Here is a 23,088-nt window from a genome sequence, read left to right on the forward strand (position 1 = left end):
AATCAGGTAAATATAACCCATTCCATTGCTATATTTGCTCATATACACGTTATCATTAGTACATGATGTTTTAATGCCAATACACTACAGAAACACTTACTTCATTAAAACAATAGATATAGAATTCAATCCTCTATCTCTTCATAAGATAGCCACCTAAATGTGCTTCAATTTTATTTCATGCCACAAACTCATAAGTTACATACAGCTGTACGTGGCACAGTTCAGACATGACTGCTAGTTTATTTCATTTTATACTGAAATCACTACCTCCCATCCCCCGCCCCCGATTATTAATGTATGGAAATGGATGTAGTAAGTTAAGTTCATCTCTTTCCAGCCTTGAGAGATCAATTACATCAATATTTGTTACATTAGCTGCAATACACATAGTAGATTAGACCAGAGCCCACATGACACAGTCGAATGTAGGATATAATTCGATTGGCTCTACGTCTCGCTGTACACATTGTCCCACTGCATGGCCAATGAAGAGCACACATAGCTTGACAGCCAGAGATGTTCATGACGGGCCGTTTGCGGATGGCTCGATGTTTTAGCGAGCCAGCGTCCATTGCCTTATCTCTCTCTGAGTTCACATCTCTATCCATTCTCTCTCGAGTTGGAAAACAAACCATAATGACCCAGCTGATGTTTACGAGAACTCGGGGAAAACATACATCACGCACTGTCACACAATATGTGCCGCCCTGTGTCAGATTCTATTCCCAACCATCGCTGGGCTGGGACTTGTTCGGTGTGTGTTCACGTATCTTTACTAGAGCGAGATGAGCAAACATCATTTGACGTTGCTCTTCATCGAAGACTTTGGCATGTTCATGTAAACGTTGCTCAGCTTGTTTTTGATACTGATGAGTGGTTTCTGCGGTATGAAGCTCTTGGTGTCTTTGACGTCGATATAAGCCGACACCCGATTGGTGTCACCATCTGTGACTTCTGATATGACCTCCTTGGGGGTCAAGTACGCTGTGTCCATTGTCTTTGCCTTGTCCATGTCTGTCATGGGGAATTTGTTTCGTCCCTGGGTGGACAAGGTCTGTGTGTGCGGCTGCTGCGTGTTGTCCCTAGACAGCTGAAGGTTGTTGGGCTTGAGGCCTGGCTTGGGTCTCAGGTTGGGGGCGCCGCAGCGGGGCACTTTGTAGTAGTGGTGGGTGTGGGCTGGGAGGGACCTGCCGGGGCCAACCACATTGCAGGGGTCAGAGTAGCAGTTCTGGAGCTGGGCGGCAACTGGTGGCTTGGGTGGGGATCTGGTAGGTGGCTCCGACTGGGTAGAACTCTGATTTAAACATTAGAAGAGAGAGAGAGAGAGAGAATTACAAGAGTGGTGACATATATTTTACCGTCACAATAATACTGTGTAGTACATGTAGGCCTGTATATACCATGAGGCAGCATTTTGAAACGTCGAAGAACACTGTAAAACACAACATTCATTTAGAATCATTGAAAGTTGTCTAGATGTGAAAAAAGCCTGAAAACACAAACTCTGATAGATCTGGATGCATCCCATCTAGTTCTGTATTGTATGTCTATGAATCCTTATGCAATCTGTGTATCATTACTTTCCATAGAAGTTTGATAGTATGGCCTTCATTGTGTATCTGCGTGAGCATATGAATGTGCAAACTCATGATCTCAGCCAGTTATATTAAATAAGTGTTGATGACCCGCTTTCCCCTCTCATGCACAGTCAATGGGATGAGTAAACATATGACTGATGCAAAACAATGCCATCAACTTTGTGCGATGAAAAGGTGATAAGACCTCCTGCGGTGACTGTGCATCGGCAGATGGGGGGCTCCCACGAAGTATGGACATGACTTTGCCCCATCTGCGAGGGCAGTCTTCAACGAATGCCTTCCTGTCGTCTGAGGTGTACCACATGACACAACAAAATGTGCCCGCTAATTTATGTCATAATTTGTCATAACCTCTGAGGGAATGATTAGCCAGTAAAAAAGCAGCATCAGGAAAGAAGGAAAAAAAGCAGCAGCTATCTATCTTTCCTGAACACTATTTATACAATAATTACTGAGCCTGTGTTAATGGGAAGGCAAAATTTGAAAGTCATTAAGTTTTGTTGCCATGATGTCATACAGTCACAATAGTGTGGAATTAAAGTGTCAATGACTTTTCTTCCTGCGTCCCAATTCTTGGCATCCCCTCCCCCCCCCCCCCCCCACCATCCGTCCAATCAAAACAAGATGACAATATGGATTCAGAGGCTGTTGAGTTGAGGGAGGAAAGGTACAAAATGAGCATCATTCTCAAATATTTTAAATTAATAGTTCTATCTCAGCATTGATATTGTGTTATGTGAGATAACAGAAGGTACATGTAATGCATACGCGTAGAGTTAGTCTGAAGCCTCAGACTTCATCTGCTTCTAGCCCAAAATGATGGTGAGGAATGCATCATGAATGGACTGAAGAATAGACTATATAAAGGAAAAATGTAGGGAAGAGAACAAATATGTGAGCCCAAAGAAAGGTGAAACTATGAATGGGCAGAGGAAGGAGAAAGTAAACTGGTTGCATAATTTAAAGTGATAACATCTTCAACTTCATACAATTCCTGGTGCTTTCAAAGGTGAAGTTAAGGATTCAAGTCCATTGCTGCAGCCATATAGATTGCACTTGAGTGTCCCTGTATGGGACACTGAGGGCAAAGTAAAAAAAAAAAAAAAAAAAAAAAAAAAAAAAAAAAAAATCATTAATTTCTTGTCCAGCCAAAATTTATGGCTGCCACAACAGAAAGTTGTTGTTGTTGTTGTTGTTTTGTAAGTGATAAAAAAGAGCATTTTTAATTGACTTTTGCTGTTTCAAGCCGATGTACCTTGCCAATAAACAGCTTATATATATGTACATATAGCATGAATCATAATGAATGTGTAAAGACATATGGCAGGGCACAAATGGAAGCCTTGCCGAAAAGAAAATATATCTGTCGTCTTTAGGGGAAAATTGTTGCTTTTTGAAAAAAAAAAGAAAGAAAAATGAAGTGCCCTCATCCTCAACTAATAATTTTGTTTTACTTGGACTCATTCTTGATGCTTCTACTGGCCAAGGTGTGCATTTAAAATGCCCAGTAAAGGAATGGTCAGTACGAAGCAAAACATTATCATGATTTGAGTTTGCAAATGTGCACCAGAAAATAACCACCTGGCTAGAACCTTTTCAGGAGGTGAAAGAATTCACTGATATGTCTGTGTGTGTGTGTGGGGGGGGGGGGGTTAATTGCAGCAACTGAGGAATAGATGTTTAGATGGTAAGCAAATTGAACACTTGGATACTGTGAAAAGACACCATACCATATTAATACCAAATATTTCTATTAATATCAATGTTATGATCTATGATATGTTACTGACTGATGAAAAGATTTATACAGATTAACGAAATGATGATGATTCATGTGTAATCATATTCTAGAAAGGTCATCACTACAATTTTTTTATTCTAACCTTGCATCTGAAGGAAAACTTGCAAGTTGATTTAAATGAGCCAAAATTAGATGCATTTTGGCATCATGATGCAATTTCAAACCAAGGCTTAGAAATGAAGTGGTGGATTTGGGTAATTATATGTGGTGCACGCAAATAATCATCCCTAATCATGAATTCTTGGGTGCCTGGCTCAGATCAGTCAGCTCTGTTTTGGATACCTGAGAGACACATATCTCATGAGTAACTTGTACATCCAAAGTGAATTTCATCATCTAGTTTGTCACCTGACATTATCACCTGACAGATCTCCCTGTGTCTGATGCTAGGCTAGATTGAAACATGGGTGTCAGGCGATCACCACCTGACAGTTATCACCTGAATAATCTCTTTGTCTGACACAACTCCTCATAATGGAGATGATTATCAGTTTAGGGCATTGATTATGATTACCATAACAGCCTTACATATCATACTTTCTGTGCTAGCTGATGACTGGATAGATAGTTCTACAATACCTTGTGATGTACGTCGCATTAGCGCAATGACATTTAGAAACATCAAAGAATTTCACAAAGTTTGTATTAGCAATAACACATGCCCTTAACTTGTCACAGAGACAGTGGCACATGAAAGCAAACAAAACTTTTGAAGTAAATTCATGTCCTCTTATGGGATTGTGTGATTTTCCTATTTTTTTTTTTCCGAGTGTTCCACCAATCACAGCATTCACTGATTTGGGAAAAAAATTCTTTACAGACAGAGTTAATTAGAAGAAATGGAGTTTTGTTCCAGATCCTTTTTGGCTACATATGTCATCCTACTTTCCTACTTGTGTACCAACCTCTCAACCGATTTGAAGATTATTTAGTTTTTCTTCAACCATAACTGACCTTCACAATTCTTTCATCATAGGCTTCCCAGGGTCAACGCGGAAAAGATTTTTTGATTTTTTTTTTCCCCCGTCCTTGCAGTTTTCCTGGATTCTTGTGACTTCATCCTGAGGGAAGAGGACAGCTGCTATCAATCTTCACTCATACCATACCGAGCCCCTGGGTCATGTGGACAGCCTCATATCCAGTAGGTGATACATCCTGCAAACGACCCAAGCTGTGCAATGTATGATTTTACTCATATTACTAAGACTTCATTTTTTTTTTTTCATTAAAAGGTGTGCAATTCCTGGACTTTTTACTATGATATGTTCGGGCAGAAATTTCTCGTTTCTTCTGTACAATGCATAGTTAAGGCCTCCCTCGATGTCCTGGAAAGATGCAATTTTGCATTTACTTATTAATCAGTATATAAATGTTTGAAAGGAAACCTTCCCTTAAACAGGATGCAAGGCTGTCTTACCTGAGAAACAGTTGATATGAGTGGTATATGCCTTTTGTCCAGGGTTGACTTCATATCGTATTTCATGGGGAGAGTGTCATTACCGGGAGACGACCCCAGAACGAGTTCCACATTGTAGGCCTGACTCCGGGCCTTTGAGCGGGCTCTGCAAATAGAAAATTACCACGAGGAAACAGAATAATTGTGTTGCCTTCAACCAAATCAAACTCGTTACTGGGCAGTCTCACTGATTTCTTTTTTCCCAAAATTAAGTTTAAAAATAGCGAGTGTGAAGAACACTTTGATGTGATCACTGGTATTTCTAGGATCAACTGGGAGTCAGGATGAAATTGAGTTTAATCTAAAGTTGTCGATGGGAAGTCCCTTCATTACAGGTTGCGGTCAAGACTTTTTTGGTCTATGCTTGGACACCTCTGCTCTGTCAATATTGCGGAAAAAACTGAAACCCTGTTAGCACAACCAAAACCTTTGTATTTCCCGATCGATATTACTACAGACCCCATCCTATAAATGACATAATCGATCGCATATTTGCATGTGCATCCCTCACACTGGGGGAAAAAAAGACCTCCTATTTCACTAGTTAGAAATTTTATACCACAAGCCACTTTCAACTCGTAATATTCAAAAGCACATCTTTATACATAGATATCTGTAGCTTGTAATATTAATTACATCAAGAGCAACTACAGTGCAATAAAATTTCTGTTAAGTTTCTGAACGTCAAAAAGTCGTTCTACCAGTAGTTATGTTTTCATTGTCTATATGAGGATTGAGTCTGTACACAGACCATCAATACATTCTTACTTTTACTGGTGCCCCCAGGGGATATGATAAGTGAAAGGGTTATACGCATGGCACCCCTTCTCTTACCTTCGCCAGTAACAGAGCAGGGCAGTTATAACAAGTACTAGAAAGAGTGGAGCCAGGATGCCAGCCGTTGCCGCGGTGACCGTCTGCATGTTGATGCCTTTTGTGATCCGTTTGTCAGTGAACTGGCATCGATTGCCCGCAAATCCAATCTGACATCTGTAATACAAAGACAAAGAACAAGAAAAGATTTAAAATAATGTATTACAAATATCTGCACATTAGACATTATAAGATTTATGGTTATTTCTATACAGTAAATCACAGAGGTTGGTCACAAATCGAAGCAAATTGTTAAACCATTGGGAGATATCCATATATGCAGTATAAACACAGTACTGTGATATAATGCATAGTTTTGGACTCCTAACCCTGTAAAATACTGCTCTTAATCTAGACTGGATAAGACATTATTAGCACCGCAAAGTGATAATTCTTGGAGGATTAAACAAGGTAGCTTGAGTTTGACACCTGTCCTTGGACAAAGTATACTCCCCAAACTAGTAGTATCCCTTTTGCACAAGGTATTGAAATAAGTACCTGACTATTATGCAAAATATGATGTGAAACTAGAAATGTCGCTTTGGCGACTGGTATGCCTCCGCCATAATGCATGATTTTCCCAATAGGTCTAGATAGTACATGTGGACAATGTGTGATTACATTTTCACAAAATTGGCAAAATATTGAAATGACAAGTTTGTCACAAATGTGTTGAATGTTCACCTTCCTTGACCTAGGTTTAATTGGATGAATAGGAGAGCATGTACATGTATCTAGGGATTTAAGGACTTTAACTTGACTTTGACCCATTCATACATTTAGGCATTGAGTAATTTTCAAGGTACAGGTGTGGAGAAAAAGTGCAATTTCTGAATTGAATAGTAAATTGTTACCATTTTCATCTGACCCTTGACCCTACAATTCATAAGATAATCACTTTCAGGTAGAACATGCATAATATGTACTAAGTTTCAAGATAACTTGAGCCACTTCGAGATATGGAGGAAAAAGTTAGTTCAGCACTTTCACTTGATCTTTGACCTTTTGACCTTTGAGGCAAAAAAAGAAGAAAAAAAAAAAAACTTTCCAGATAATTTCTATTAGGTTACACATGCATACATCAAGTGTAAAAAAATAATAACCCTGCTGGCATTGCATAAATATTAGGGAAATAGTAAAATTTTGAAGTGTTGCACTTGACCTTTGACCCCATGAACCCTACATTCTCTAGATAATCACTTCCAGTCAGTACATGTATATACTATGTTCCATGAAGATTCCTTGAACAATTTTCCAAGGCACGGAGAAAAAAAAGAAGTTTTGATATTTTTACTTGACCTTTTGACCTTTGACCTTTGACCTCATGACCCAAACTTTCACCAGAGAATCTTAATTGGGTAATAAATGTATACACTAAGTTTCAAGAAAATATCTTCAGGCATTCAATAGATATGGCGAAAATAGTGAAATTTCATGTATTTGACCCTGACCTTTTGACCTTTGACCTTTGACCTCATGACCCAAACTTTCATCAGAGAATCTTAATTGGGTAATACATGTATACACTAAGTTTCAAGAAAATATCTTCAGGCATTCAATAGATATGGTGGAAATAGTGAAATTTTATGTATTTGACCTTGACCTTTTGACCTTTGACCTTGAGCATGTGCACCCAAAAGTTGATAGGCACAACTTCACCCCCTCATACACATACATGCCAAGTTTCATTAGGATACCTCAACAGGTTTTGATAGTTACCTTGTCCACAAAATTCATTACGGACGGACGGAAGGACGGACGGACGGAAGGACGGACGGACGGACGGACGGACGGACGGAAGGACGGACGGACGGACGGACGGACGGACGGACAACCCGAAAACATAATGCCTCCGGCACCACTTCGTGGCGGAGGCATAAAAACAGTGCTCAATACTGAACAGGTTATCCATGGTTATGATACCACATTATCACCATCTTTACTTTAACATGCCAGCCATGATACCCGCGTCACTCCTTAGCGAACAGGAGAGAAGGAACAAACAAGGTTATTCAGGTTTGGAAGAACTTAGGAAATATCTTTTAAATTACACAGGCACAACTAGAGGCCTGCAATGCTTCAAATTTTTCTTCCTGTGTGCACTTTCATGAAATTCTACTGCCATCTTGACCATGAAAATATCAGGGGGGGGGGGGGGCGAATGCCATTTCAAGATAAGACCTGTAATATATCAGTTTTTCTTCCTCTCCATGTTTTCTTCAAGACCATCCCCACTTTGACCTTGATATTGTTAACTGTTGGAAGCTCCCTGCAAGGCAATAGCTTCTATGAGATGTGCAGTAGCAAAACATAACTGACACTCATACAGAAATAAACTCGGCATCAGTTGGAATATAGCCCTTTGCCTGGTTAGCTTCTCCCTGCATTCACTTTATCATTTAAAGAAAAAAAAAAGAATTAACCAGTTCCTTCCTTAAGCAACTTGAAGATCAGTGCAAGCAATTCAGGAGAATGATGGGTTATTCAGGGCATTGTTTCTTTTAGAGCCAGGGGCCTGGCCCTTTTAATTTTGTTAAAGTTCAGCATTACACATGCATTCTTAAAAATATTGTATTGTAATGTGTGAACATGAAATTAAGTAGAAATGTTGAGTCTTACAAAAAGACTACATGAGGAGGATGACGGCTGAAACCTTGATGTTCAATAAATCATTTATGATTAAGAGCGACAGCATGAACAGTGTATGGCTCCCCGCCTTAAATGACAATATAGTTACTTAAAGAACAAATTTGAATACCAAACCAGAACACAAAAACAAAGCACAAGCCCAACTTACTAATTATGATTCATATAAAGTCTAGGAAAAACATAATCTGATTAAAGACTGGTTGTGAGATCATTGAAAAGAAGGGTGAAACAGTTTATACAAGAGAGTATAAAAACATCATTGCCCCACTTACAAACAAACAACTACTGGTGACCTCACTGTAAGCTACAATGTCAAGAATCCCACAGGAAGATTTCAGGTAGCATACTGGAAGTTGAATTTGATACCATATGTGGTGTTAGATTTAGGAGTTTCTTTATAGTCAATTTCACTGACCTGAGGCAGTTTAATTTACTGCTATTTCCCTGGGGTATAAACCCATGAGTGATATCACCAAAAAAAGCCACCACAGGACAGATCCTGTTGCAGGGTATAGTTAAAGCATGGTTAAAGTAAGGGTTTTGCTCATCTGTTTTGTATCCTCCCCAAATCAAAGGCATGAACTAAGTATGAGAAACTATGATATAATGACATACAGCTTCAAACATTGTAAACTTATTAATGGGATCATGCAGCCTCGAAAGGTCATATATGGCCTACTGCTGATTTCCACCACTATTACTCAAATTGTTATGTCAATCTCTATCACACACTTTTCAACTATGACTATGAACTTACCTGAAATAACTTTGGTTTGTATATGTGTGTTTTGATATGGACTGTCTCTCTGTATGTTTTTAACTGAATTTGCGGAAATAAACTTGAATTGAATTGAATGACAATGAGACACAGGGTAGACAGTAGATCCACACAAAACCAGAAACATTTGAGGCATGAACTTTTGCAAATTGGAGCCGATGGCCTTGTTGGCATCACAAAATTTTCGCGAAATGCCAACCTTGAAAAAAATCACAAATAAACTACAACTGTACATGTGCTAGATTGCATAGACAAAAGCTTCCACATGCATCTTACTTTCTCCAATCATGGCTTCTCGCGAAATTCACAAGAATTTTACAGTACACGTTTCAAGAGGACCTTGTGCATTCTCACTGAGTTGTAGACATTTGGAATAACCTTAGCTAAAATATTCCAATCATTCTAAGAGTGTATGTGGAATGTGATTTTGCAGTCAGAGAGGCAAATTACTTTAATCCAAAGATTGGTGAAAGAATTGATATGATTTTATAATTTTGCTTCATGTCAAGAATGTGAATTTAACAGGCAGAAAATCCTTATTTTTTAGTGAATAAGAAAAATTAGCAAGACCAAAAAAAAAAAAAAAAACACACAAAAGAAAAAGTACAGTCAACCTTGCCTAAGTCGAATCTATTCGAACTGAAGAAATAGCTTTCACTTAAAGAAAACTTGACTTATGAGGGATTAAAATCAATAGAATATTAAAAGAAAAGGACTTGAAAATACTTTTGACTTAGGCTATTATTTGACTTATGCGAGCAAGGTTACTTGTACATACATTGTACTGTCAGTCATTGAAAAGTGTCTTATCAACTAAGGAAGGATCAATTTCTGTAACAAGTTCAATCATTTATGAAAAAAAAAAAGATGCACAGGCGTTCTTCTCTTTTTTTTTTTCTTTTTCTTTTTTTTTAAAAGACAAACAAGTTATTCAAGATCGAAGCCTGTCTCCTTTTCTCTTACATGGGGGATTCATTTTTGAGCTGTTTGAAATATTTATAGCACACTTTTGTTTCAAATTGATATGTGTATTAACCATGCATCGGGATATTGAGGCCAAAAAAAAAGAAAGAAAAAAATGAAAATAAGGGGAAAAAATGGTGGCCCCCTCGCTTGTGCGATCTTTGAAACAGCACAACGAGGACATGTCCTGACACCCATCTGAAGCAAGGCTGAGGAAATTAAACCTGACATGGGGGTTACATCATCGTGGGTCAAACATAGTCGAGGAAGTTTTTCAGTTTCTCCCTCTTGCCTATTAAAAAGGGGAGCCGACTCTCCTAGACTACAAACATCACCGTGTAATTGGAGATCTCAATGACGATTACCAGGGCAATGTATGATAACAAATATCACATGACTCAGGACAACATTTAGAGTAAATGCTGGCAAGATGGCATCTTGAACAGTTGGTGATGTCTCGATGCGGGAGGGTGATTTTGGTATCTATAAGAGCTTTTAAGTGACATTACAATGTTTGCAGCTAAGCATTAAAATTTCACCAAGCTTTCTGACAGTGAATTAAAGATGCAAGCTCCAACAAATATCCATGGTTTCACTAGCAAAAAACCGAATGAATAAACAATGAATTGTGAACAGTTTCAATGCCCGTTTTAGGACTAGGGCTTAATCCACATGTTTGAACTTTCAAAACTTTTTCTGGCTCCTAGTTATAGTAATCTGAACATACATAGAGGTATTCTACGTTGAAATTTAGGTGTCATATGGTATCATATGGTGACATATTTGTCCACTGTAATTCAGGCTAGCTTTATCAAAGCAAAACACCTAATAGACTGTAACATGGCATTTTATCGTACCAGAATCTTTTCTCAAGTACAAATTTTGACAAATGTACAAAATTTGACAGCGTAATGTGTGCTGTATAGTGTGCAGAGACCCTGCAAACTACAATGCCTTTTCCCTCTCTGATTGACACGCAAGATATATGTATATATATTGAGATGACTTTTATATCATGATGATATTGAATGCATAAGAAAGACGAAACTCTACGATACTGACCAGGATTATTTGAAACTCATAGTTTGTTTGTTTGTTTATTTGTTTGTTCATTTCCATCTGAGAAGATAGCTGGATAGCCCATATTCAGCTACACTAAGCTGGTCTTCCATGGGGTCCAGTTGGATGTGAGGTGGAACCACTTCACCGGGTTAAACACCCTGCTGTTTGCAATGAATGAATGAAGCGGGATCTTTTACATGCATGAGTTGTGACTCTCTCATACACGGGACCTCCATTTCATGTCCTATTCGAGGACAGTTTAAACCCTGAAAGAGAAATCTGAAATTTGACCCTATTCAAATAATGTCTTTTTGTTTATTACCCCTAATTTTTTTTTCAATAAAATTTATTTAGAAAGGGATCCTCTCAACTCGTTGAGGACGAGTTCCGAGTATACTCGGACAAGTGTCTATGTAAAATGCGTGTTGTGGCAAAATCAGTCCGTCCTCAATGGGTTAAAGTGATATGGCTTCTTTACATCCAAACAGGACTGACTGAAATTGCTCTGTTGAGACAGAGACAGAAGCACATGACCCCACCCTCTTTCCATCTCTTGATTTTTCTTCTTCGTTTTTGTTATGGTGTTTCTCAATCAGCAGAAAATGTGAGCATGAGTCAGGGCAGAGCATGGGACCACTAATCACATCACCTTGAGGGAGGGAGGATGAGCGAGAGAGAACGTGGGGGAGGAGGTGGAGGAGGGAAGGAGTCCACGAGGAGTGGGCGTCTCCCCAATCACCTATGGAGCAAGGGATCGATGCTGGGGGCTTTGTCCACTTGCTCCATGTCACGTTGGGGGGGGGGGGGAGGATGGAGATGGAGGAGGAGGAGGAGGAGGAGGGGGAGGGGAGGGAGGCACTACACAAATAGGATCAAAGCCACATCCTGCCACTGCTCTGAGCAGAAAGACACTGCTTCTCATCTATATTTAGAATTCTCAAGAGTTTACAATTTATGACAAAAGCACCTGCCACTGAACCCTGCAAACTTTCAACCTAAATTATCCTATTCACACTTATCTGATACTAACAATTTCTGAAAATCCATATGTGCAATGCAATTCAATACAAAAAGCATTAATTCTTGCAGGGCAGAAAAAAAAAAAGTTGTGAATTCTCACAAAATGCATGGTGATGGAATGGTGAAAACTGGTCCAGTTTCATTTTTTTTTCAAAGTCTTGCGACGCTTTGCCCCACGTGTCATGCATGAATGGCATGAGAGGAGACAATCACTTCTTTTTAAAAATCCCACAGTGGCAATTATCACAATCTTAATTCGTCTTTAAGTCTGCACACTTGGGTGCCCTGTGTCATTGTTCAGGCAGGCAGAGGCGGAAGATTCAGAGCCCTTCATGTGCAACAATTGTTCGTTATATGTGAATGTTGGCAATTATAGAACTTCATTTCATCCTCACGATGCAAAGACCATAACTTCTATACATGCGAATGCAATCTGAAGTCTGGTGAGGACAACTTCCCTACTCCTTCAAGGTCAATCTGTAATTTTTCTCTACTTTTTCTCCTTTAAATATTCATACATTTTGTTTCGATTATATTTCAATTTTATTGTGCCTCTATTCATGTCTTTTTCAACTCCCTTTTTTTTTTTTTTTTTTTTTTTTTTTTTTACTCCTTTCAGCTAAGTTATCCAAGGGAATGTGGGGGGGGGGGGGACATGATATTGTGAAGATTACATAATTATGACAGTGTCACCTATAAAGTTCACCCTGCCATGATGTACAATGTGAGTCCCCCAAGATCATGAACCTGAATCACTTTCCACATTATGAGACACGTGAGAAGGTTCAGCAACATTGAAACCTAGTTTAAGTGATGTGCAGTCCCTCAGCCTCCTCTCAAGAGGTCCCCACACACCAGCCTTGATTGGTTGTAAATTGATGTCTTCTCCTCGTCAGGGGTGCCCTGGGCATTGAGGTGTGAGGTGACTGACCCTGAACCCACATTTTCTCTGGACCAAGGCTAGGAAGGGTTCATTACTAGTACTTCATATTGCAGGCAGAACTAGTGCGATAGTGCATTGGTAGTCTACTTCTCCAGACTTACTCCATGCTGTCACTGACACCTAGTCACCACAGGACCAACTCATATCCTACCAGTGTCAATTAAATTATCTTTACAGCAGATTTTGGTCTCATCAATTTATCTCATTTATGAATTAGGGATGTGGATACAAGGTATGTAGACATTGGGAGATGGTACATATCATAGCAAAGCTAATAAACATAATTTTTGACAGGTGCAAGATCGTAGCCAAGAAGTTCCCACAACAGGAATAATGGCATGAAGGTAACGCATCATTGCATACAATTGTACCAGTATATGCCAGAATGTAAATGCACACTGTATTGATATCTCCAGAAACAGGTTGCTGCTAACAAACACTACTGGAACTGTTGGTGAAAGGGATCATCCTCCCCTCCAGACTAAATATCTCCCGACACGCAGGGTTGGGAGTTCGCCCCATGGCTCCAGTCCGCCTGAAATATTAACTGTGTAGGCCGATCATGGTGTCAATGAGACAACTCAATTAGAGGCCGCCCTCTAATTTTGGTGGCTGGAGGCAAGGGCGTTCATTGAGAAAGCTATATAGGGAGAGGAGGAAGGGGAGGGGGGATGCTAGGACTGGAGGGATGGGTACTGGAAACCAGGCATTGATCGCCATAATTGATGGCCTTCCTCGCCATGCCGCCACTCTGTCATATTTGGCTAACGAGTCACAAACCTTTATTTGTGCTCGTTATTTCTGTCTGCAGTTTCCTGTTTTCACTGTCATTTTCTACCTTGCAAAGTAGTGTATAGTCAGATATTTGCTTCCACCCTGGCAAAAGTCTTCATTATACTTTCTGGGCATGGCAATCTACTGTACTACGAGATTTGCAGTGGCAAAACATTTCCTTCAAAACTCCAGCTGTGTTCTGTCTTGATAAAGAGAGGACACAAAATCAGATATTTGCTTCCACCCTGGCAAAAATCTCCATTATACTTTCTGGGCATGGCAATCTACTGTACTACGAGAATTGCAGTGGCAAAACATTTCCTTCAAAACTCCAGCTGTGTCCTGTCTTGACAAAGAGAGGACACAAAGTTTTCAAAAACTACTAAATGTATATGTAAGACACTTCCTTTTTTTCTTGTTTCAGGTGGCAAAGTGTGCTTCACAGTTATCGTAATTTTTATCCTGGATAGATTTGACCGACAAAATGAGAATGTTACGGTTAGCAAGCTATCATTGTCCTATGGCTTATGTATTAAAAGGCAGTTTGAGGTGAAAGATAATATAAAGTTTTGGTATTACCTCAAAAGTTTCCCTGAATTTCCTTGTCTTAGTTTGTGTTTCAGGTTAAAGTACCTTTCATATAACTAACACTGTGAGACTTACTCGCCCCAAAGTGCTCTCATGTCTTAGTAATCATGCAATAATGGTTTCGTACCAGAGCCGCCGCCGTACGGCGGCGAGGTAGTACACGTACTGTACGAAACCATTATTGCATGATAACTGCGACCAGCAGAGTGCAGCCCCATACGCATACTGAGTAGCTAACTTGCGACCAGCAGCCCCATACGCATAGCTAAATGGGGCTTCGCATTGTAGCTTACAGGATCATGACAGATTTAGTATCGCGGGTAAATATCAACTTAAAATCCAAAAATTTCTTCAATTTGAAGACTTACCAGTTAAGTTGAAGTAATGAAAACAGGCTTCGGGCAACGTTTGGTTTTGCCAATAGTCCCTTTCTGTTCGAATTCATGACTGAATGTGACTTGGTCGAGAGGACCTTGGGAGAGCTACAATGAATTGACGGCCAGCGCATGCGCACACAAACATCTTATCTGTTCATGGATTTGAAATTTGTTCGCATGTGATGTGTGCGTATGCGCTGGCTGTAGTAATCAGTGTACTGTAAAAGTGGAAAATTTCGCGGTGTTGAAATTTTCGCGCATTTCGCGCAACCAGAAACTAGCGCGAAAATAAAAACACGCGAATATTTTTGCTTGCCATACGTTCCTGTACGTGATGTCTTGATTCCGCGGAATTAAAAACACGCGAAACTCTTCTGACCCGGCCTAGCGCGAAAAATTAGTCGCGCGAAAATATTCACTTATACAGTATGTAGCTCTCCCAAGGTCCTCTCGACAGAGTCACATTCAGTCATCAATTCGAACAGAAAGGGACTATTGGCAGAACCAAATGTTGCCCGAAGCCTGTTTTCAAGACTTCAACTTAATTGGTAAGTCTTCAAATTGAAGAATTTTTTGGATTTTAAGTTGATATTTACCCGCGATACTAAATCTGTCATGATCCTGTAAGCTACAATGCGAAGCCCCATTTAGCTATGCGTATGGGGCTGCTGGTCGCAGTTGATTGCATGATTACTAAGAAATGAGAGTACTTTGGGGCGAGTAAGTCTCACAGTGTTAGTTATATGAAAGGTACTTTAACCTGAAACACGGAAATTCAGGGAAACTTTTGAGGTACCAAAACTTTTTTTTATCTTTAATGCAGAGGTGTGGACATCATAAGATTGACAGCCTTTGCTTAATATTTATACAACGACAACAACAAGTCTAAAAATGGCCATACTTACTCGCATGAGGGTTTCTCCAGAGCCTTGAGGTAGGTGCATTTTCCTCCATTGAGACAAAAATACTTGTAGGCCAGTGGACAGACCCCAAAGTGACCAGGGGGCCTACGTGGTGTGGCCCCTGGTCCGTGAGTAGCATCACCCAGGTGGCTGCCACCATTTGGGTCCCGGGTGGTGAAGTGGGAAGCTGGGCGTACTGTGGGCGGAGTGAGGGTACTCCGGACCGGATACAAGAGGAACGTCATGGCGCTGGACGCTGTGGCAGCGTCTGTTGTCGTGGAGACGCTGCTGGGTGTGGTCGCTCGATGCGGAGTTTGCGAGGAGGTGGTGGCTGATGGAGAATGAACAGTGCTGGTACTGCCAGTCAAAGATGAGGTGGCAGAGGAGGGGGAAGATCCAGTTGTTGCTATGGCAACTTCATCCTTGATGGCAGGTGATGGAGAAGGTGGCAAGGAGGATGATACTCTCTCAGTATAGATAATATCAGGTGCACCAATCAGCTCCTGGGGACTGGTTGTCGGTGCTGGAGGCACAACAATTTTGAAAAGAAATACAAAAAGGATAGGCATAGGTTCTTTGTTTTAATTTCTTGTTAGACGTGTATAAAAGGTGCAGCTTACATTTGCAGAATAGCAGAATCTTGCAATTTGAGACATATATCTTTTTAGGCTACAAGATCATATCCCCTTGTAGATGATACAAATTCATCGTTTAATTTTAGAGAATTTCAGGGCTTGCTTATCTCTTCCAATGCTGAATGCACTATCTCACATGTCAACAAGGAAAATTCATTTGAATGATGCAGTCTTTCAAGGTAAAACTTGGTCACAAATGCTGACATGCTCAAGAAAAAGGCATGTAGTTTCATACTCGCGAATGAAGATGGAAATAAAAAACCCTCACAATGAATCACATTTCCGTAACACTCAGGGACGTAGAACATTTGCTAATTGATCTCAAACTAAGTGGACAAGTCCTGTGTCTGCAAGAATTCACTCACTAGCCCACAGAATGGACCTTGCAATGCAGGTCCACACTCAGATGATGCAAACACAGACTAAATTTTTCATTCTAGGATCAGGAATGTCCACATTGAAAAAGTAAAAGAAAAAAAAAAGAAAAGTAGGTATGTTGAGGAGAAAATGATCACGATAGTTCCCCCCCCAAAAAAAAAAAAAAAAAAAATGCCAAGAACAAAGCTTAGTCTAACAATTATGAAGCAATACAGATGGGAAATCTACAAGCCACAAACAAAAGAACAGACATCCAAGAAACCATTCCCATCCCTCCCATAAAACGAAAGTAAATAAAAAAAGATAATAACATATATTGATCACATAGAATATCTTTTAACCTTTAACCTGCCAAACTCTTCATATATTCTGGTCAGCATATAGAACAGAAAATGAGCTTACAATGTCTCAACACCAAATCTATCTGTTGGGACAAGCACGCAGGATTCACGCATATCTGTGAACATGACAACATGTTGTATTTACAATGTCTTCAAAAAATCTCCACATTCATGTACCTCCTGAGTGAAGGAAACACCACAAGGCAAGAGCTTGTCATCAGCTTACCCATCCAACCTTACCCTGATTTCAAGGTACAGTATGTCTTGTAGGCCTGTAAAGTGATTTCGACAAGAACCCTCAAATAGCATACAAAAGACCAGAACATAATTATGTGGTTTCTGTGGTTGTCGGGATGAGACATCTATAGATTGAAAAATATTATGATATCTGTCCTTTACAGCTCTCCAAAAAAAAAAAAAAAAAAAAAAAAAATAAAAAGGATTTTTTTGTTTCCTAGAGAAAGTGAGAGTCACCACTTCCCTACTCTAAACAAGACAGCGTACATATCAACCCCCTACCTACGTTCCTGCGCTAGCTACCCGCCTCTAATCTTAGCTCACACATCCACTCGTCAATCGCTAATTTGTGGAAGCATTCAACACTCCTCCAACTAGTAGCACAGTGGAAGCTGATATTTCCTTGCACAACTTCTTCCCCTTCCATTCCCTCCCCCCCCCCCTCCATCCTCCCCCCTTGATTCCCTCTCCTGATGGTGTAACCCTTTCACGTATTCCGAGAGATGATCATTCATGCTCTGTTTGTTTTCATGATCCTGGATACGAATCAAAGGTAAAGTGGGGGTCGAGATCTGTGTCGACACGAAATTATTCAATTTCCTCCAGGTAACACAGATTTTAAAGCTGATATCGCAACATCTTGTTGATGACACAGGCTCTACGATTTCAGGTAGGTGAAAAAGATGAAAATAGAACACATTGCATCCCTCAATAAATATCACATCCTGTTGAAGATTTGTGACAAAACATTTTCTCTCTAAAAAGAATTCCCATCAGAGCTGCATGGCTTCCAGTCTGCATACTTTCCCTTTGTTGTGAGTGTACTTGTCACTGCATCAGAGTTTCATAGAGTAATAGGTTGGATTTTGTTACATATACTGAAGTATTCAATGCAATCAAAGATGTTTTTCGAATCAAAGTGCAAGAGAAATCACTTTTGGATTTTGTTCGTTTGTTTGTATGAATGTCCTGGAAGAGTTTGAACCTTGCAAGTCCTAAGATTTTTCACCACCTTCAGCTATAGCAGCCACTTACATGTACGAAGGATGAATTAATAATTTTTGATAGGTGGGGTAATCCTCATAAAAGCCATCATTTGAATTATTTCTCTTTCAAGTGAAGTCACTTTGGAACATAAAAAAAGACTTTAAATAAAAGTGATAGAAACATCAAGACTAAAGACCTTGAGCTGTTTAAGTGCTAGGATGCTAGATAATCACAACAACAACAACAAAAGAGAAAGGGGACTTTAATATCTCAATAAAGTTTGGCCTCATGCATACATGAACCAACAAACATGGAAGAGGGTACGTGTATCACAGGATTTGACTTAAAATAACCATGGAGAGTAGTCGAGTGAAGTGGGGCGTATCTATCAGTGGGGGGGATGCCGAAAAGCCGCTATCTGCTTCCATCAACTGGTCCGCCACATTAGCTGCCCGCCGGAGTGATGGGCTGCGAAAGGTGAGAGTGCGCAATCGAGTCACCTGCCAACCCTGTTAGGAAGGGGGGCTTCCATGCCCACTAGTGGCTGCGACGAGACAGATGCAGTAATTACTCATGACTCTCCAATCAGATGCTGGCCCTGCCCTCGTATCTCTAAGGAATACAAACAAAACACCTCGGCTGGACCCGTGTTGCCCCCCTCAAATTACTCACTGGTAGTTAATGCCATAGGGTGTTTTCCTCCTTCCCCCTTCCGTCTTGTTCTGCTTTCGCGATTCCCCCTAATGAAAAAGCCCCACCCATTTTCATCCACACCAAGCAATACTGTCAAGGCCGTCAGAAGAATATCATCTGTGATCGACTCTGTCATTTTCATACAGAAGTCTAGGATTAATCACATCCACATCAAGCAAAAAAATCAGTTAAGCTAGGACTCTACTGGTGGCAGGCACCAACTTCAGATCCCCTTTGGGAAGTCAACACAAATGAAAAAAAAAATGGATTTATTTCAAACCAAACCCCTGCCACTTTTCTAGAATTACATAGACATTGTAAGCAATATATGTAGGTGTCAGTAATGACACGTGGAAAATGTATCCTCCTGCAAACTTGAAGAATTCATCCCAAAGCAAAGAAAGGGATTCCTTGATAGTAACCCAAGAAGAAAAGCACAACTCTATTAAAAAACAACCTACTGATTAACTTGTTTGATACTTTTTTAACTTACATGTTTCGTCTCAAGTTTTACACAAAACGTATACTTCTGACAAACATTGTTACATGCTTTTGAAAGGAAGTTATGGAGGCGATGTGAAAACTGAATACCCAGAGTACTGCTTGCTGTGATGGTAATACTATGGAGGGAGGGAAGAATGAAACACCCAAAGTGATCAAGAAACATTCAAGATTCAATTGGCCTACAAATTTGGGTCAAGATCAGTTATCTACTCTAGATAAGAACTCATTGAAGAGTCTTTTAAGTCCAGGTTTAAGTGGATGAACAATGTCTGCCGGGTACTTGCCCATGGGGTGTGGAATGACAGACTTCCTTTTGGAAATATAAAGTGATAATAAATTTATATATGATATACCCAATATGACACACAAATATCACATCACAATCATCCATTATTTATGCAGCACAATAACATTTTGACAGTGATAGCAAAGCTGATCCTGTACTCTAGTAAGAAAAAAAAATCTGCAGGTAAACTGGAGATGTAGAGTTTGTTGTTGTTTTTTTATATATATATATATTAAGAATTCACTGCAGAAACAGAAACCAGGTGCATCACACACTAACTCTATTGGGATTTACCCAGCTCTCTGTGGCAGTGAGTTAAGATGTCAAAATCTGACAGCCCCCAGATACATAGAATGACTATTAAATTTAATTTAAAAAAAAACAGACAGAAAATAACATTCTAGCCTAGAAGACATTAGTTTTGAATTTTGTTTGATAAAGTCCCAAAATACTAACACACAGCTTTCTTTAGGGGGAAAAAAAAAAGGAGAGAAGATTTTAAATAGCACTCCCGTTCGAGAGTGAACCCTACCCAGTAGATGACAGTCGACCAAAAACGGCAAGGCAAACTGGATTAGGGCCACTAATCCCCTTGATTGGCACTGCCACCAGGCATTCCCCCCTTTTGCCGGCGATGTCATCTAATCCCACCCCCCATGCTTCCCTCTCATGGGAGAGGTGACGTTACCCAAGGAACCAGGGAACATCTCTGACATCCTGGCCCTCCGTTCACCTGAGCCCAAAACTGCTCTAAAAATATTATTTCCTGAAAAAAAAATATCGGAAACTTGCCACGATCCATCGAGAAAACACTTTTGTACACATAAAGTTATATTCATAAAATCCACGGGGGGGGGGGGGGGGGGGGAATGCCAGCAAATGTTTCATGCAATACATTTGAACACAATATATGGGAGTGCAAAGATTAAAGATGAAAAGAATAAAGAGAATAGATGAAGTGATTGCATGCACAACACCACAGAAGACAGAATAAAGTGAATTTCAAGAGTTTGACTAATCACTTGATGAACACTCTTGCTATATCATTCTCCTTTTCATTTCTGGTCAATTAACTTTTTTTTTTTCTTTTAACTGAAACCCAACCAAAATTATAAAAGTCATCACTATCCAAATGCCAATGAAGCCAACCAACATGATGCCCCTGGTAATCTCAAAATAGCCATTGTTGTCTCATGACCTTGACAGGATTTGTTATGAGTAGTACCCCTTATGTTAATTGGTACCTAAACTGTTACTAATTTTGCTCCTGTCTTTTTTTTTTTTCTATAAAGAGACGACTCTCTGTGACCCGACGGAAGGTACAAAATTAGGGAGAGCGTATTCTCATTCAAAGTCTGTTCAATGCAATTTCTGTATCAAAATTGCATTTTCAATTAGTCATATTACATCAAAGAGATATATTCCAGGTAAATGATCAAGAAGACAAAAATAAATGGCCAAGAAGGGATCGTATGAAATGAGATGCTCACATTCAAATAATCAAAGGTTTTCTATCATTCATCCACTTTCTTTTCTCCTAACTACTACATTACGTCAATGCTTTCATTCCAAACTACTTTCTCACTTTTGTGTTTATTTGTGAGAGCCTTTGCTCTCACAAAATGCATATATAGCGAAATATCTGATATCCAGGCATGTTTTTGTAGGCTGGGAACATGCGATATAAAAAGGAGGTAGAATACTTTGTTTTATGTGTTTGTTTGTTTTGTTTTGTTTTGTTGATGTTTTTTTTTTTGGGGGGGGGTACTTTCTTTTCTGAGTTCATGCACATATTTGTTATGTTGTTATAGTTGTTGGATGCCATTACGACAGATGCATTAATAACAGACCTCGAAAACTCTAAACCACTAATTTGTGAAGTGTAAAAAAACACACCCAATTCATGGGCAAATTAATGATATTAAAAAACATAGCATGTTCAAGGTTAGCTTGTAGATAGAAATCCTTGCATTACAAAAAAAAAATAGCAACAATGAAACAAAATAAAGCACTGGAGTAAGTTAAGTGAAAATAGACTGAAAGGATCCGTTACAAAAATATCAGATACCAGGCACTTCAGATGCAAAAATTAGGAAGGGGAGGAAACACTTGTTACATGAACTCTTTGGGGAAGTGTTCAGGGACAGCACTATAGCCAGAGCACATGACATGCAATAACATGGCCTGTTCTTCGTGTGTTTTGCATATACTGTAAACATGCAACATCTGAAAGGCAAACACATAGATGACAAAATTTTAAAGAGCACTCTACTCTCACATTTTCTTTTCCTTCTTTAACCCTATTTTAACTGAGATATTTGAGACCAAGTTTTTACTGAGGGGGGTCAATTTGACTCCCCCCCCCCCCCCACCCCTTCAGATCTCGGCCGCTGATGGAGCAACTGACGCAAAATTTTGCCTGAATATATAGCCTGATGTCAACTACAATATTACACAGTCATACAATACAAATTATTGATTTTCTATTTTTAGTAAATTAATTATTCAAATTTATGCTTGAAATCATATTTTCGCCTGTAACTCCATAAAAAAAATGAAGGATTGCTAAATTTTTGTGTCAATATTCCTCAAGACACATTAAAGGGTGTGTACAGTTCTGGAGTTCTGGTCGAGGTGAGGATTTAGCTTTTAACGTTTTGCGAGATATTCAGAAACCACTCTATGAGATGTCAAAGAGCATGCAATTCTAAAGGGTATCAAAAGTTTATTTGATGAAAATCGGTTTTAAAATGGCTGAGATATCCTAAAACAAGGTGAAACAAAGAGATCCTAATAAAGTTGTGGCCTGTCGCCTTTTATTATCATCACTTTTTTTGATATCTCAGCCATTTCAAAACCAATTTTCATCAAATAAACGTTGAATCCTTCTTAAAATTACATGCTCTTTCAAATTTCATAAGAGGTTTATCATTATCTCACTTAGAAATGTTCAAAACATGAATCCCTTACCTCAACCAGTACTGTACAGTCTCTTTAAACAATTTTCTTGTAAAAAAAATAGCAGAATCAAAATCAATTTCTTTTTTTTTTTTACCATCATATACCTAGGATTTTACTTTTATGAGGTCAATAAAGAACAATTTATATTTGGAATTTTTTCATTTTGTTTTGTGGATGGAGGTCACATGTGTGTCTGTGCATGCCTTGTATTATGTACAGAGTAACTTGGTGTCCAATTGAAAGATCCAATCCATATGTTATTGGCTCATGACCTATCTG

The 23,088-nt window shown here is 39.4% G+C and overlaps 1 protein-coding gene across 1 annotated transcript in view; it reads right to left on the bottom strand.

The window, feature by feature from the left end:
- Positions 1-720: 720 nt before the first annotated feature.
- LOC140228754 (prolow-density lipoprotein receptor-related protein 1-like) overlaps positions 721-23,088 on the bottom strand; it is a 67,193-nt gene continuing 44,825 nt past the window's right edge. Inside the window, exons 14-17 of the mRNA XM_072309030.1 lie at positions 15,791-16,310; positions 5,693-5,848; positions 4,820-4,964; positions 721-1,297 (exon numbers count right to left, since the gene is read on the bottom strand). Of these exons, the coding sequence (XP_072165131.1) occupies positions 800-1,297; positions 4,820-4,964; positions 5,693-5,848; positions 15,791-16,310 (1,319 nt within the window). The 3' untranslated portion in view covers positions 721-799. The remainder of the gene's footprint in view (positions 1,298-4,819; positions 4,965-5,692; positions 5,849-15,790; positions 16,311-23,088) is intronic.

The sequence above is a fragment of the Diadema setosum genome, chromosome 5 (genome assembly GCF_964275005.1).
Source record: "Diadema setosum chromosome 5, eeDiaSeto1, whole genome shotgun sequence".
Taxonomy (NCBI): Eukaryota; Metazoa; Echinodermata; class Echinoidea; order Diadematoida; family Diadematidae; genus Diadema; species Diadema setosum.